We start from the raw sequence: 16715 nt of genomic DNA on the forward strand, positions 1-16715 counted from the left end.
CTCCTGGTCACTTGCTCAGGGCAAATGGGGAAGTAGGTAGGAGTAGAAGTTGCACTTCCAGGGCCACTCGGGCGGCTGGGTGCAGGGTGCTTTTGAGCCGTCGGGCGCTCAATGGATTGCAATGGAAAAGCTCAAGAACGAACAAGGACTGCAAGCTCGGGGACGAAGATTCTTCAGGTGCGACCACCACTTCGAGAGGTAAGTTGGGTAGTTGGAGGATAGGTAGGTACCCAGGAGTTAGGCACAGGGGCCCGCAGGGCGCCGCGTGCAGTGGTGCCTTTTGGTGTCGGGAAATCTTACCCTCTGATGATCACGGTTGGGGGGGTCCCTGGTTCTGAGGCTGCAGGCGTCGTCAGGAGCTTCGAGGTGGGTCCTTGGGTGCCGGATTCAGGGTCAAAGTCGCCGGGGGGACGTCCTCGGGGTCTTTGTCCAATCCGGCACAGGCCAGGCTTGGCGGGTGCAGTATGCGCAGGGTTCGTGGCTGATGCCAGGGGTCAGTTACTTGCTTTGAGCAGTGCCACTGCTCGTGGGAGTCCCAGATGCTCAGTCTTACAAGGTAGCCAGGTCCTCCAGGGTTTGTGAGGTTGCTGGCCACGGGAGGTGCCGGGATTTAGCAGGAGCAGGTTCGAGGGTCGGCAGGCCGGGAAGGCTGGGGCCAAAGCAGTTGGTGTCTTCCTCTTCTTAGCAGCTGCACGGCAGGTCTTCTTGCTTCTTGGTCTTCTTTGCTGTTTCGGAATCTGGATCTAAGGAAGGAAGGTTCAGGGTGCCCCTAATTTCTAAATTTAGGGGCGTTACAGGTAGGTAAAGGGCAGGGACCACTGTTCCCTGCACTGGGGTGGGTACACCCCCGATCCTGCCACTCTCCTGTGGGAGGGGGCAGTGGCCTAGTCGTGATTAAGCAGGGCTCCACTTCTTCAAGATGGCGAGAGCCCGGGGATGTGCTTCAACTTGCCTCCCCCATCTGAGGGGTGGGGTTGGCAGAGGCTGGCACACCCCCTGTCCTTCCTTGGGGTTTCTGGCCAGTCTTCCCGCCAGAGTGGGGGTTTAGAACCGGTAGGGGCCAGTTGCTGAGTACAGCAAGTGGCCTGGAGAAGCTCACAAAGGCGGAATGCCTTTGAAGCTTCCCCTGTCCATCCTGGGAGAGGAGACCTAGCACCTCACCCAGGATGTGCATTGTTGCAGGGCCAGGAGAGCGGATGGTTCTATACCCAGGGATCCAGCAACATGTCTGCTGTGTGGCAGCCTAGACAGGCCCTCAGACAAGACGTGCATTGTAGGTTAGGTTCAGGGGGCATCTCTAAGATGCCCTCTGTCGTGCATTGTACATTAAATCCTGCACTGGCATCAGTGTGGGTTTAATGTGCTGAGAAGTTTGATACCAAACTTTTCAGTCTTCAGTGGAGCCATCATGGTGCTGTGGAGTTCGTGTTTGACTGTTTGACGATCTCCCAGCACCATATACTCTTAAATGGCAGCACTGCACTTACAGTGCCCAGGAATGGACCTGGTTACTGTAGGGGCACAGGGCTCATGCTCCTGTGCCCACACCACTGGCATAGGGCACCTAGCTAGAGGGGTGGCTGATGTATGCCAGGGCAGTGTATGTTGTGGGCATGGCATACAGGGATGTGTTTCATCGACTCTCTGTTTTGTCCTGTACCCAGACACTCAGCCTGCAAGGGCAGTGTGTTTGTGTTAGGGTACAGGGCCTCTAAGGGTGGCACAATACGTTCTGCAGCCCTTAGAGGCCTTCCCTGGTCACAAGGCCCTGGGTACCTAGGGTACCATTTACCAGGGGCTGACATGTGGCCAGGGTTTGCCAATTTTGGTTTTTGGTTTCAGCATAGTTTTTAGGGAAGGAACATAGGCCCTGGGCACCTGATTGGCAGGAGTCCAGGGCACACTCAGTCGTAGTACATTCAGCAATTCAGCAAAAAGTGGGGGCATACCATGCAAGAAAGATGGCACTTTCTCACACTCCTCCCTCCTGTTCTCAGTGGCGGGGCCCTTCTTCCTTAGACAGGTGTAAGAGGTTTAAGGTTTGTAGTAAGAACAGTCTGCCTTTTCCACGTGCTCCAGCCCTTGTCAGAGCAGTCCCATGGACATGATGGTCTCTGTCCATCTGCTTTGCTTTACGAAAGGAGCACTGATCATGGGACAAGGCAGAGAATAATATTCGAGGCATATGAGCTGCAGATCACACACTGAGGATAAGATCGCCATCTGGTGTTGGGCTCGGATGATTGCAGGTTGTTGTTGTCTTCGGAAGAAGCCTTTGGTCACGAGATAGGTGACTCCTTCCCTGGACAACAGTGCGCATGGGCATCCACTCCATCGTCAGATTGTTTTTTTCCGCCATTGGGTTCGGATGAACTTTTTTCCGCTCCAGCAGAAAACTTCCAGCAATCGAAATAACTCTTCAATTTTCATTCCATCGACATCGAAATCAACTCGGACCGGTTCCGGAAGCGGCTGATGGACAGGACACCTTTTAAAAAATGGCCCCAGTGTGGCGCGAAGTTCCCCCACAGTGATCACCACGAGGTTTGCAACCTCTGCCTGTCGCCGGAACACAACGAATCGAACTGTCCAGCTTGTGCCGCTTTCCGTTCCAAGAAGACCATCCGGGACCGAAGAGCTCGACGCCATATTATGGCCAGGCCAGCTCCAGAACCGGAGGACATCTTTGCTCAGGATGTTCCTGAAGATGACACCGAAGATCTCGAGATCGTGTCCGAGGCCGACGATTCCGATGACCTCATCACTCCAGGGCAGCGTGTCAGTACCACCCCCCCTGCCCCTACCCCATCCAAAAAGACATTGGTCAAGACTCCGCCAGCTGGGCCCAGTCGTGACCGAAAATCCTCTTCAGAAGCCCCGCCCTCGGGCCCGGCTCCGAAGACATCTAAGCCTGTAGGTGGCTCGGGCTCGAGCAAACCTCATGTTATTGTACCTATAATACCTCCGGCACCGAAAAAACTCCACTGTCGGCACCGAAACAGGCTTCAAGACCGAAATCTCGTTCGGCACCAAAACGTTCCTCGGCACCGAAGTCTCCACCGGCACCGAAACGTTCTTCGACACCGATGCCAAAAGATCCATCGGCACTGAAAAGTCCCTCGGCACCGAAGATTCCATCGGAACCGAAAAAACCTTCGCACCGAAAACTCCGTCGGCACCGAAAAAAGTTCATAAAGACCCGAAACGGCCATCGCCACAACCACTTTCGGAGCCGGATGAACTTTTTCGCCCAGATCCTACTCAAAAGCGGATCTACATTAATCCCAAAACCGGACATGTGACCGCAGTCCCATACAAAAAACGGAAGCTGGACATCACACCACCTCCAGCTCCCATACGGAAGAAGGACTGTGCTACTTCACCGCTTCGTCCTTCCTCTCCTGTGTTACCTCCTGACCCATCCCCCCCTCCCCCTCCTCCTTCTCCTTTACCTTTACCATCTCCTTCTCATACACCACCTCCACAGGATGATGATGATGATTTAGGGGGAGGGGCGGACACTGATTTCCTTAATGATCCTCTTGATCCAAACGACCCTTTTACATTCCTAGACACAGCACCAGTAGATGACTGGTCTTATCCAGTACCTGACATGCCTGACCCCACTACCTACCCTTCCAAGCCCTCCCCTCCTGATGACCATTTGAGGTTTGGCCAACTTATAAATAGGGCAGCAACATTCCATGGTGTCACAATGCACACAGACGCCCTTGAAGAGGACTTTCTCCTCGATACTTTTGAGCAGTCACAGAAAACTGTTCACATACTGCCCATGATTAAAGGGGTTATAAAGCATGCCACTGAAGTCTTTAAGGACCCTGTTAGAGCTAGGGTTCTCAACCCCCGCATTGAAAAAAAAATACAGACCAGCCCCGCAGGACCCCGCATACATTAAAGCTCAGCTCCCTTTAGACTCCTTGGTCGTGTCAAATGCCAGGAAGCGTGTTAACTCACAGACAACTGGAGAAAGGCCTCCCCCGGACAAGGAGTCTAAGCTTTTAGAGGCCTCAGGCAAACGAGTCGCCGCACAGGCGGCAAACCACTGGCGTATTGCCAATACCCAAGCCCTGTTAGCCCGGTATGATAGAGCGCATTATGACCAACTTGAGGACCTTATGCAACATCTGCCTGAGCCATTTAAATCCCAGTCTAATGACCTCATTCAAGAAGGCAAATTAATATCTAATGCCTCCATTAAATGCGCCTTGGATGCAGCAGACACTGCTTCTAGGGCGGTCAATACCAGCGTCTTACTCAGACGACATGCCTGGCTCCGTATTTCCGGTTTTAAACCGGAGGTACAAACCACAATTCTAGCTCAACCTTTTAACCAAGAGCAGCTATTTGGCCCTGCAGTGGACACTGCATTAGAAAAAATGAAGAAAGATAATGAGACTGCCAAATCTATGGGAGCACTGCAGTCTCCTCAAACCCGGGGTTCCTTTTCATCGCTCCTTTTATAGAGGAGCCTCCAAAAATCTGGGAACTGAGACCACGTCCACCTTTAAAAATTCTGGACAAACATCCCCTAACAGAGGATATTTTCGAGGGGGTTATAGGGGAAATAACACCAAAGGTCGAGGGCGGGGCAACACCACTACCCGCACCTCCCCAGCCACTAAACAGTGACTTGCCACCACTCCCCCCAGACCATTCCACTCCGGTCGGGGGGCGGCTCCAACAGTTCCTACCTGTCTGGACTTCTATCACCACAGACAGGTGGGTAAGACAAATTATCCAGTCTGGCTACTGCCTCGAACTGATACAATCCCCCCCAAACATACCACCCAAACACCGTCCAATGTCCTCACATCATCTCTCTCTCCTCAAACAAGAAATTCAATCCTTGTTACAAAAACATGCAATAGAACCAGTCCCTCTTCAACATCGGGGAACAGGAGTATATTCCCTATACTTCCTCATTCCCAAAAAGGACAAAACGTTAAGGCCCATACTGGATCTCAGACTACTAAACCAGTATATACATTCGGATCATTTTCATATGATCACCCTCCAACAAGTCCTCCCACTATTACAACAGGGAGACTTCCTCGCCACATTGGACCTCAAGGACGCTTACTTTCACATCCCTATGCATCCCGCTCACAGAAGATATCTACGATTTGTGGTAGACGGGCAACACTATCAGTTTACAGTTCTCCCATTCGGAGTAACAACAGCACCCAGGGTGTTCACCAAGTGCTAAGCAGTCGTGGCAGCGCACCTCAGAAGACAACAGATCCATGTCTTCCCCTATCTGGACGATTGGCTCATAAAAGCCAATACTCACCAAAAATGCGTTCTCCACACTCATCGCACTATTCAAACCCTCCACAACTTGGGATTCACTATCAACTACCCCAAATCCCATCTGCAGCCCTCCCACGTACACCAGTATCTAGGAGCAACCATAGATACATCCAAAGCCATAGCTTATCCCAGCACTGCCAGGATAACCAGTATACAAAATCTCATCTCTCAATTTCAAACTCATCAATCTCTTCCAGCAAGAGTGTTCATGCAGCTATTAGGCATGATGGCGTCATGCATCTCCATAGTCCCACACGCACGACTTCAAATGCGTCCCTTACAGGAATGTCTAGCACAACAGTGGAACCAAGCTCACGGACAACTTACCGATCTGGTGTTGGTGGACAGTCGCTCACTGAAATGGTGGAACACCATCAACCTGTCCAAAGGACGGCCGTTCTTAGAGCCTCTTCCACAAGTTGTGCTGACTACCGACGCATCTCTCACGCGGTGGGGAGCCCACCTCCTTCAACATACCACTCAGGGCAGATGGACCAGTCAACAAAAACTGCTCCACATCAATCACCTAGAACTTTTAGCGGTGTTCCTGGCACTAAAATCCTTTCAGGTACACCAAAAGAACAAAACTGTCCTCATACGCACAGACAACATGACGACAATGTATTATATACAAAAGCAAGGGGGGACACATTCTCTCCAACTGTCCCAACTGGCACAGCAAATCTGGAGATGGGCAATTCCCCAAAACATCTACCTGTTAGCAGAACATCTCCCAGGAATTCACAACCAGGTGGCTGACCTAAGTCGCCACACACAGCAGATCCACGAATGGGAATTACACCCCAAGGTTCTACTCCCATTCTTCCAAAAATGGGGACAACCAGACATAGACCTGTTCGCCACTCCCGAAAACACAAAATGCCCAACCTTCGCCGCCAGGTTTCCACACCCACAGTCGAAGGGCAATTCCCTATGGATGAACTGGTCAGGCAGATTTGCATACGCTTTTCCGCCTCTCCCACTGGTTCCATTTGTGGTACGCAAACTGAAACAACAGTCGCTAACACTAATTCTAGTAGCTCCCACTTGGGCACGCCAACCGTGGTTCACCACACTTCTGGAACTATCTCTAGTCCCACATCAAAAACTACACCTCTCCCCGGATCTATTAACCCAGAACCATGGAGAAATCAGACACCCAGATCCTCAAACACTGAACCTGGCGATCTGGCTCCTGAAGTCTTAGAGTTCGGGTACCTCAACCTCCCTCCAGACTGTATGAATATCATAAAGGAAGCCAGATGACCTACTACTAGAGCATGTTATGCCGCAAAATGGAAACGATTTGCCATTTACTGCGCTAATAATGACATACATCCATTGGATGCTTCCATCCAAAACATCATTTGCTATCTACTACACTTGCAAAGATGCAATCTAGCGTATTCCTCTATACGTTTACACCTAGCGGCCTTGGCAGCCTACTTGCAAAATAGGCAACACCTGTCCCTCTTTAAGGTACCAGCCATCAAAGCGTTTATGGAAGGTCTTAAAAGAATTCTTCCTCCAAGATTACCACCTTCCCCAGTGTGGAATCTCAATATTGTTCTAACAAGACTTATGGGTCCCCCATTTGAACCAATGCACAAATGTGAATTACAGTTCCTGACATGGAAAGTAGCTTTCCTTATCGCAATCACTTCCCTACGAAGAGTAAGTGAAATACAAGCCCTGACTCTGGAGGAACCTTTCTTACAACTACACCGTAACAAAGTAGTTCTTAGGACAAACCCTAAATTTCTTCCAAAAGTGATTTCCCCTTTCCACCTTAACCAATCAGTAGAGCTACCAGTCTTTTTCCCTAACCCAGACTCCGTAGCTGAAAGGGCCCTACATACCTTAGATGTTAAAAGAGCCTTGCTTTATTACATCGACAGGACAAAACCTTTTCGAAAGACAAAACAACTCTTTGTTGCTTTCGCACCACCACATAAAGGCAATCCTATCTCCAAATCCGGTATAGCCCGGTGGATAGTTAAGTGTATCCAAATATGCTACCAAAAGGCTAAACATACTCTTACAGTTCCCCCTAGGGCGCACTCCACGCGTAAAATAGGGGCTTCTATGGCCTTCTTAGGTAACATTCCCTTAGAAGACATTTGCAAAGCAGCCACGTGGTCTACCACGCATACCTTCACTAAACACTACTGTGTTGATGTGCAAGCCAAACAACAGGCCTCGGTAGGCCAGGCTGTCCTAAAAACTTTATTTCAAACTGCTGCAACAGATACAGGTGACCACCGCTAAGGGGAGACACTGCTATATAGTCTATCCTCAGTGTGTGATCTGCAGCTCATATGCCTCGAACGGAATATGCTACTTACCAGTATGCATCTGTTCTTGGCATGTAGAGCTGCAGAGCCACACACGCCCACCCGCCTCCCCGGGACCTGTACCTGTTCCAGCATTTGTCTTACTTAGACATTACACATTGACATCCTTTCTTTTCATTCCTATACACTCCATCTTTTGGCGAAAAACAATCTGACGATGGAGTGGATGCCCATGCGCACTGTTGTCCAGGGGAGGAGTCACCTATCTCGTGACCAAAGGCTTCTTCCGAAGACAACAACAACCTGCAATCATCCGAGCCCAACACCAGATGGCGATCTTATCCTCAGTGTGTGGCTCTGCAGCTCTACATGCCAAGAACAGATGCATACTGGTAAGTAGCATATTCCTTCTCACCAGTACATGGTGGCCACGTAACAGCTTTTATGTATGGAAGGAAGAAGGTCAAAATAAATACCTGCGGCGAGGGGGCTTTAAGTTCATATTCACACACAAATAGTTCAGTGTCGATGAGGCACCCCACAGGCAGCAGGAGGGAAGCTTCAGGGAAGCAGTGGTCTACTGGTCCCCAGCCCTGAGCTCGAGAGGCCTACAGGTGCTGTATCAGGTGCTCTTGTCTACCAGGTGTCCCACGCAGCAGGTGCGCTATCTTCCAGAAGATGTAGAGTTCAGAGGTGCAATTCTGGCTCCACGTAAACCACAGGTATCTGAGACTTTGGCGATGGTTTGAACACTGAGAGAGTAGAGGTGCATACTAGTAGACGCAGGAGGACAAACCAGGCTGCTACTTCCAGTGTGATGCTTTGTGTCTTCGTGGATGTGTCCACACAGACTGCTGAGTACCAAGAGTTCTTCTATGTTTGATTGCAGAAGTGATGTTTTGTTCTGTTCTTTGTTTAACAGACGCCCTCTCTCCCTTTCTCTAGCACCACCCATAGAAACCTCCCTGGATGATGGTGATGGTCCCCCAACTCCCTTCTTGAAGCCCTGCTCCCCCGACTTCTACCGGATACACCTTTACTCTGTGAGTACCTGAACACGAGGGCCTCAGGGCCACACCTCATAGTAGCAGGATGCAGCCAGTTATGGGTGTTCCGAAACCCAGTGTGAGTTGAGAAGGATGGGTTCTGAGGTTGGCATAAGAGATTCATTTTCACACCCCTAGCCTGTGAAAGAATGGCTATTCGCTTTCATGTCCCAAGCCTGTGAAAGAATGTCTGTTCTCTCTTTCATGTCCCAAGGCTGTGAACAAATTCCCGTGCTGTCTTTCACGCCCCTTGCCTGTGAGCTGTGCTCTCTTTCATGTCGCAAGCCTGTGAAAGAATGGCCGTGCTCTTTCACATCCCAAGCCTGTGAAAAAATGGCCATGCTCTTTCACGTCGCTAGCCTGTGAGCCGTGCTTTCATGTCCATAGCCTGTGAGCCGTGCTCTCTTTCACGTCCCTCGCCTGTGAAAGAATGGCCATGCTCTTTCACGTCCCCGGCCTGTGAGCCGTGCTCTCTGTCACGTCCCTCGCCTGTGAACCGTGCTCTCTGTCACGTCCCTCGCCTGTGAACCGTGCTCTCTGTCACGTCCCTCGCCTGTGAGCCGTGCTCTGTCACGTCCCTCGCCTGTGAGCCGTGCTCTGTCACGTCCCTCGCCTGTGAGCCGTGCTCTGTCACGTACCTCGCCTGTGAGCCGTGCTCTGTCACGTCCCTAGCCTGTGAGCCGTGCTCTTTCATGTCCCTAGCCTGTGAGTTGTGCTCTTTCACCTCCCTATCCTGCGAGCTGTGCTCTTTCACGTCTCTAGCCTGTGAGCTGTGCTCTTTCACGTCCCTTGCATTTGAGCCATGCTCTTTCACGTCCCTTGCCTGTGAGCCGTGCTCTTTCACGTCCCTAGCCTGTGAGTCGTGCTCTTTCACCTCCCTAGCCTGTGAGTCATGCTCTTTCACGTTCCTAGCCTGTGAGCTGTGCTCTTTCATGTCCCTAGCCTTGAAAGAATGGCCGTGCTCTTTCACATCCCTTGCCTGTGAGCCGTGCTCTTTCACGTCCCTTGCCTTTGAGCCGTGCTCAATTTCACGTCCCTTGCCTGTGAGCTGTGCTCTTTCACGTCCTTTGCTTGTGATCCGTGCTCTCTTTCACATCCCTTGCCTGTGAGCTGTGCTCTTTCATGTCCCTTGCCTTTGAGCCATGCTCTCTTTCAGGTCCCTAGCCTGTGAGCCGTGCTCTTTCACGTCCCTAGCCTGAGAGCCGTGCTCTTTCACGTCGCTAGCCTGCGAGCCGTGCTCTTTCACGTCCCTAGCCTTGAAAGAATGGCTGTGCTCTTTCACGTCCCTTGCCTGTGAGCTGTGCTCTTTCACGTCCCTTGCCTTTGAGCCGTGCTCTCTTTCATGTCCCTTGCCTGTGAGCTGTGCTCTTTCACGTCCTTTGCCTGTGATCCGTGCTCTCTTTCACATCACTTGCCTGTGAGCCCTGCCCTTTCACGTCCCTAGCCTTGAAAGAATGGCTGTGCTCTTTCACGTCCCTAGCCTGTGAGCTGTACTCTTTCACGTCGCTAGCCTGCGAGCCGTGCTCTGTCACGTCCCTCGCCTGTGAGCCGTGCTCTGTCACTTCCCTCGCCTGTGAGCCGTGCTCTGTCACATCCCTCGCCTGTGAGCCGTGCTCTTTCACGTCCCTCGCCTGTGAGCCGTGCTCTTTCACGTCCCTAGCCTGTGAGCTGTGCTCTTTCACGTCCCTAGCATGTGAGTTGTGCTCTTTCACGTTCCTAGCCTGTGAGCCATGCTCTTTCACGTCGCTAGCCTGTGAGCCGTGCTCTTTCACGTCCCTTGCCTTTGAGCCACGCTCTTTCACGTCCCTTGCCTGTGAGCCGTGCTCTTTCACGTCCCTAGCCTGAGTCGTGCTCTTTCGCGTCCCTAGCCTGTGAGTCATGCTCTTTCACGTCCCTAGCCTGTGAGTCGTGCTCTTTCACGTCCCTAGCCTGTGAGCTGTGCTCTTTCAAGTCGCAAAGCCTGCGAGCCGTGCTCTTTCACATCCCTAGCCTTGAAAGAATGGCTGTGCTCTTTCACCTCCCTTGCCTTTGAGCCGTGCTCTCTTTCACGTCCCTAGCCTGTGAGCCGTGCTCTTTCACGTCCCTTGCCTTTCAGCTACGATCTTTCACGTCCCTAGCCTGTGAGCTGTGCTCTCTCACGTCACTAGCCTGTGAGCCATGCTCTTTCACGTCCCTCACCTGTGAAAGAATGGCCATGCTCTCTTTCACATCCCGAGCCTATGAGCCGTGCTCTTTCACGTCCCCAGCCTGTGAGCCGTGCTCTTTCACGTCCCTCGCCTGTGAGCCGTGCTCTTTCACGTCCCTCGCCTGTGAGCCGTGCTCTTTCACGTCCCTCGCCTGTGAGCCGTGCTCTTTCACGTCCCTCGCCTGTGAGCCGTGCTCTTTCACGTCCTTCGCCTTTGAGCCGTGCTCTTTCTCGTCCCTAGCCTGTGAGCTGTGCTCTTTCATGTCCCTTGCCTTTGAGCCGTGCTCTCTTTCACGTCCCTAGCCTGTGAGCCGTGCTCTTTCACGTCCCTAGCCTGTGAGCTGTGCTCTTTCACGTCGCTAGCCTGCGAGCCGTGCTCTTTGACGTCCCTAGCCTTGAAAGAATGGCCGTGCTCTTTCACATCCCTTGCCTGTGAGCTGTGCTCTTTCACCTCCCTTGCCTTTGAGCCGTGCTCTCTTTCACGTCCCTAGCCTGTGAGCCTTGCTCTTTCACGTCCCTAGCCTGTGAGCTGTGCTCTTTCACGTCGCTAGCCTGCGAGCCGTGCTCTTTCACGTCCCTAGCCTTGAAAGAATGGCTGTGCCCTTTCACGTCCCTTGCCTGTGAGCGGTGCTCTTTCACGTCCCTTGCCTTTGAGCCGTGCTCTTTCACGTCCCTTGCCTGTGAGCTGTGCTCTTTCACGTCCTTTGCCTGTGATCCGTGCTCTCTTTCACATCCCTTGCCTGTGAGCCGTGCTCTTTCACCTCCCTTGCCTTTGAGCCATGCTCTCTTTCACGTCCCTAGCCTGTGAGCCGTGCTCTTTCACGTCCCTAGCCTGTGAGCCGTGCTCTTTCACGTCCCTAGCCTGTGAGCTGTGCTCTTTTACGTCGCTAGCTTGCGAGCCGTGCTCTTTTACGTCGCTAGCCTGCGAGCCGTGCTCTTTCACGTCCCTAGCCTTGAAAGAATGGCTGTGCTCTTTCACGTCCCTTGCCTGTGAGCCGTGCTCTTTCACGTCCCTTGCCTGTGAGCCCTGCCCTTTCACGTCCCTAGCCTTTGAAAGAATGGCTGTGCTCTTTCACGTCCCTAGCCTGTGAAAGAATGGCTGTGCTCTTTCACGTCCCTAGCCTGTGAAAGAATGGCCGTGCTCTCTTTCACATCCCTAGCCTGTGAAAGAATGTCTGTGCTCTTTCATGTCCCTAGCCAGTGAAGGAATGGCCTTGCTCTTTCACATCCCTAGCCTGTGAAAGAATGGGCGTGCTCTTTCACGTCGCTAGCCTGTGAGCCGTGCTCTTTCACGTCCCTTGCCTGTGAGCTGCGCGCTTTCACGTCCCTAGCCTGTGAAAGAATGGCCATGCTATTTCACGTCGCTAGCCTGTGAGCCGTGCTCTCATGTCCCTAGCCTGTGAGCTGTGCTCTCGCCCGTCACTAGCCTGTGAGCCATGCTCTTTCAGGTCCCTCACCTGTGAAAGAATGGCCATGCTCTCTTTCACGTCCCGAGCCTGTGAGCCGTGCTCTGTCACGTCCCCAGCCTGTGAGCCGTGCTCTTTCACGTCCCTCGCCTGTGAGCCGTGCTCTTTCACGTCCCTCGCCTGTGAGCCGTGCTCTTTCACGTCCCTCGCCTGTGAGCCGTGCTCTTTCACGTCCCTCGCCTGTGAGCCGTGCTCTTTCACGTCCCTCGCCTGTGAGCTGTGCTCTTTCATGTCCCTTGCCTTTGAGCCGTGCTCTCTTTCACGTCCCTAGCCTGTGAGCCGTGCTCTTTCACGTCCCTAGCCTGTGAGCCGTGCTCTTTCACGTCCCTCGCCTGTGAGCCGTGCTCTTTCAAGTCCCTCGCCTGTGAGCTGTGCTCTTTCATGTCCCTTGCCTTTGAGCCGTGCTCTCTTTCACGTCCCTGGCCTGTGAGCCGTGCTCTTTCACGTCCCTCGCCTGTGAGCCGTGCTCTTTCACGTCCCTCGCCTTTGAGCCGTGCTCTTTCACGGCCCTTGCCTGTGAGCCGTGCTCTCTTTCACGTCCCTTGCCTGTGAGTCGTTCTCTCTTTCACGAGTCTTGCCTGGGAAAGAAAGGCTGTGCTCTCTTTGCGTCCCTTGCCTGTGAGCTGTGCTCTTTCACATCCCTAGCCTGTGAAAGAATGGCTGTGCTCTTTACGTCCCTTGCCTGTGATACTTTGTCTTTTATGTTTCTCGCCTGTGAAAGAAAGGCCATGCTCTCTTTACGTCCCTTGCCTGTGAGCCGTGCTCTCTTTCACGTCCCTAGGCTGTGCTCTTTCACGTCTCTAGCCTGTGAGCCGTGCTCTCTTTCACGTCCCTAGCCTGTGAGCCGTGCTCTCTATCACGTCCCTAGCCTGTGAGCCGTGCTCTCTATCACGTCCCTAGCCTGTGAGCCGTTCTCTTTCACGTCCCTAGCCTGTGAGCCGTGCTCTCTATCACGTCCCTAGCCTGTGAGCCGTTCTCTTTCACGTCCCTAGCCTGTGAGCGGTGCTCTTTCACGTCCCTAGCCTGTGAGTCGTGCTCTTTCACGTCCCTAGCCTGTGAGCAGTGCACCTTAACGTCCCTAGCCTGTGAAAGAAAGGCCATGCTCTCTGCAGCCTCTTGTATAAATCTTGGCATTACTCTGAAGGTTGCAGCAGTTAGCAGTGTGAGCTCCAGGCTGATGCCTACAGGTTAGTGTTCTATAGAGACACAGGTGAAGTTTTCAGTTTGTGGTCCAGTCCTCCAGCTCTCACAAGCCATGCTTGACACAAGTAGTTTGTGGTTTCCACCTTCTTTGTTGAAAGATCTGTTGTGTGCAGTAATGATACTTGCAATGGGCTTTGAGTCAGTCCGTTGCTGATCGATCATTGATTGGCGTCAATCTCATTTGCTTGCTTCTTATTCGATGGCTTGCCTTCCAGTTGCCGTCTTTGTCCCTGTCTTGGAGAATAGCTTCTTTACATTCTTTGAGTGGATGATTTGTGGCGCCCTCTCGCTTGTGGCCCGGTGGAGGCGCCCTCTCGCTTGTGGGCCGGTAGAGGTTCCCTCTCGCTTGCAACCTTGTAGAGATGCCTTTTTACTTGCGGTATGGTAGAGGCGCCCTCTCGCTTGCGGTCCGGTAGAGGCGCCCTCTCCCTTGTGGCCTGGTAGAAGCGTCCTCTCGCTTTCTGCCCGGTAGAGGCGCCCTCTCCCCTGTGGCCTGGTAGAGGCGCCCTCTCGCTTGCAGCCTGGTAGAGGCGCCCTCTCCCCTGCAGCCCGGTAGAGGTGCCCTCTCCCCTGCAGCCTGGTAGTCGCCGTCTCCCTTGCAGCCCGGTAGAGGCACCCTCTCCCCTGTGGCCTGGTAGAGGCGCCCTCTCCCCTGCAGCCCGGTAGAGGCACCCTCTCCCCTGCAGCCCGGTAGAGGCACCCTCTCCCCTGCAGCCCGGTAGAGGCACCCTCTCCCCTGCAGCCCGGTAGAGGCGCCCTCTCCCCTGCTGCCTGGTAGAGGCGCCCTCTTCCCTGCAGCCTGGTAGAGGCGCCCTCTCCCCTGCAGCCCGGTAGAGGCGCCCTCTCCCTTGCAGCCTGGTAGTCGCCGTCTCCCTTGCGGTCCGGTAGAGGCGCCCACTCCCTTGCGGTCCGGTAAAGGCGCCCTCTACCCTGCGGCCTGGTAGAGGCGCCCTCTAGCTTGCAGCCTGGTAGAGGTGCCCTCTCCCCTGCATCCCGGTAGAGGCACCCTCTCCCCTGTGGCCTGGTAGAGGCGCCCTCTCCCCTGCGGCCTGGTAGAGGCGCCCTCTCGCTTGCGGCCCGGTAGTGGCGCCCTCTCCCTTGCAGCTTGGTAGAGGCGCCCTCTCCCTTGCAGCCCGGTAGAGGCGCCCTCTCGCTTGCAGCCCGGTAGAGGCGCCGTCTGGCTTGAGACCTGGTAGAGGTTCCCTCTCGCTTGCGGCCTGGTATAGGCGCCGTCTGGTTTGAGACCTGGTAGAGGCGCCCTCCCGCTTGCAGCCTGGTAGAGGCGCCGTCTGGCTTGAGACCTGGTAGAGGCGCCGTCTGGCTTGAGACCTGGTAGAGGCGCCCTCCCGCTTGCAGCCTGGTAGAGGCGCCGTCTGGCTTGAGACCTGGTAGAGGCGCCGTCTGGCTTGAGACCTGGTAGAGGCGCCCTCTCCCTTCCACCCAGCAGTTTAGGAATTATAAAGGTAGGGCAGAGACTGTTTTGAGCACCTCTCACCTTCTGTGTCTGCAGTTTACTGAGCATCTCTGCCCAGGCCTCCAGCTCTGAAGAAGCAATCATTGTCAACCCTTTGGCATTCATGCAGTGTCCCACGTTGTTTTATTTATTCATTTACATTTTTTGTACAGTGCATGCATTCATCCCCAGAGGGATATCACGGCGCATATACCTACCGTTACATTTCCGCATAATAGTGACTGGAGTCGGGGCTACACGTCAGGGAAGAGTCAAGTTTTCAGTCTTTTTCTAAAGTCTGAACAAATTGCCCCACTTGGGGCCAACTATGTCACCTCGGACCACCTCTCAGCCTTCCATGCTAAATGAAGAGTCTGAGAAACAGCGGAGAATATACACCAATAATAATTTATTATACACTCTCAGAGCGGGGCTCCGTCTGCTCAGTCTCGTGAGAGTACTACAGAGGGAAGTGAGTAACAGTAAGCATAAGGATTCCGTATATGCATTGCATGGTCAACTAGTAACACACCCACAGTGGAATTTTCCCAACAGATGGTGATGATCTACGTAGAGACAAAAAAAAGGTTTTCACTCTTGTATCTTGCACAGCTCAGAACACTTTCAAGGCTGCTCCACCCAGAGCTGCGATCGAGCTGCCAGACAGGTGGGAGAGGTTCTTTATCGAGGGAAAGCTACACATTGGCACAAACAGGTCCTTGTTACAGAAGCAAAGCTTAGCAAGGGGCATTTCTCGGAATCAAACAGGATTAGTTTTGAACAGTAAAGAAAATGGCGCCTGCAAAAGAAAATGGAGTAGCGAACGCTAACTTATACATGGCATTAAAGAGCATCAACGAGCATCAAGGGGCATCAAGGAGCATCAAGGGGCATCAAGGAGCATCAACGAGCATCAAGGAGCATCAACGAGCATAATCCAACAATGCAAGGCCGTCCTCGGATCTTCGAATATCCAGGGGGAGCACTTTTCGGTGGGTGGCTGGCAAAAAACCAAAGGAGCGTCCACCTGCTAGGCTTTCTTGAGCTTAATCACTTTAGCAAAGGTCACAAATGATGATCTTCGCTGTGTTGTAGGTTCATAGAACTCCACCCTATTTCTCAGGAGCAGTGGAACGGAATTAGGGAGCGCTCTATGCGCATGACAGCATAGCTTAAATTGAGCCTTCCTATGTACTGGCCACCAGTGTAGTGATTTTCAGCACAATCGTGTCTGCCTTTATTGCCAGTTAGTTTAGCGGCTGCAGTATGGATCATTTGGAGGCGTGCAAATAGATACTCCGCCATACCAATGTATAGTGCATTTCCGTAGTCCAGGTGACTGATGATCAGAGCCTGGACAGCTGTGCGGCGCCAGTCCTTCGGGATTCATCTAAACAACTTTCTAAGAAGTTTTAACAGTCCAAAGCAACTGCCACAGGTTGCCAACGCTTGAGTTTCATGGTGAGAGATTGATCTATAATGATACCAAGATTATTTGCCGCCTTTTTCAATCAAAATTGGTGATAGCCGTTAAAACAATAAAGTGTGGGCATGGGTCCTGTTGGAAGGCGTTCCCCGGGGGGGCTGCGGAATGCGTTCCCGACCACCCGGAGGCCCACCTTACCCAGAGTTAGGCCGAGCAAGAGCAGGGAGGCCCTTCCTGGAAGGGTCTCGTACCTAGGATCGCACACGCTGCGCTTACTCTCTTCTTCGGATAGAGGGACACCACACAGTAAT

The 16715-nt window shown here is 53.0% G+C and overlaps 1 protein-coding gene across 1 annotated transcript in view; it reads left to right on the forward strand.

Moving 5' to 3' along the window:
- The window catches only part of CASP2 (caspase 2), a 338496-nt gene that overhangs the window by 99686 nt on the left and 222095 nt on the right, over nucleotides 1-16715 (forward strand). The window contains exon 5 of the mRNA XM_085620348.1: nucleotides 8571-8668. Within this exon, the coding sequence (XP_085476474.1) occupies nucleotides 8571-8668 (98 nt within the window). The remainder of the gene's footprint in view (nucleotides 1-8570; nucleotides 8669-16715) is intronic.

The sequence above is a fragment of the Triturus cristatus genome, chromosome 7 (assembly GCF_964204655.1).
Source record: "Triturus cristatus chromosome 7, aTriCri1.1, whole genome shotgun sequence".
Taxonomy (NCBI): Eukaryota; Metazoa; Chordata; class Amphibia; order Caudata; family Salamandridae; genus Triturus; species Triturus cristatus.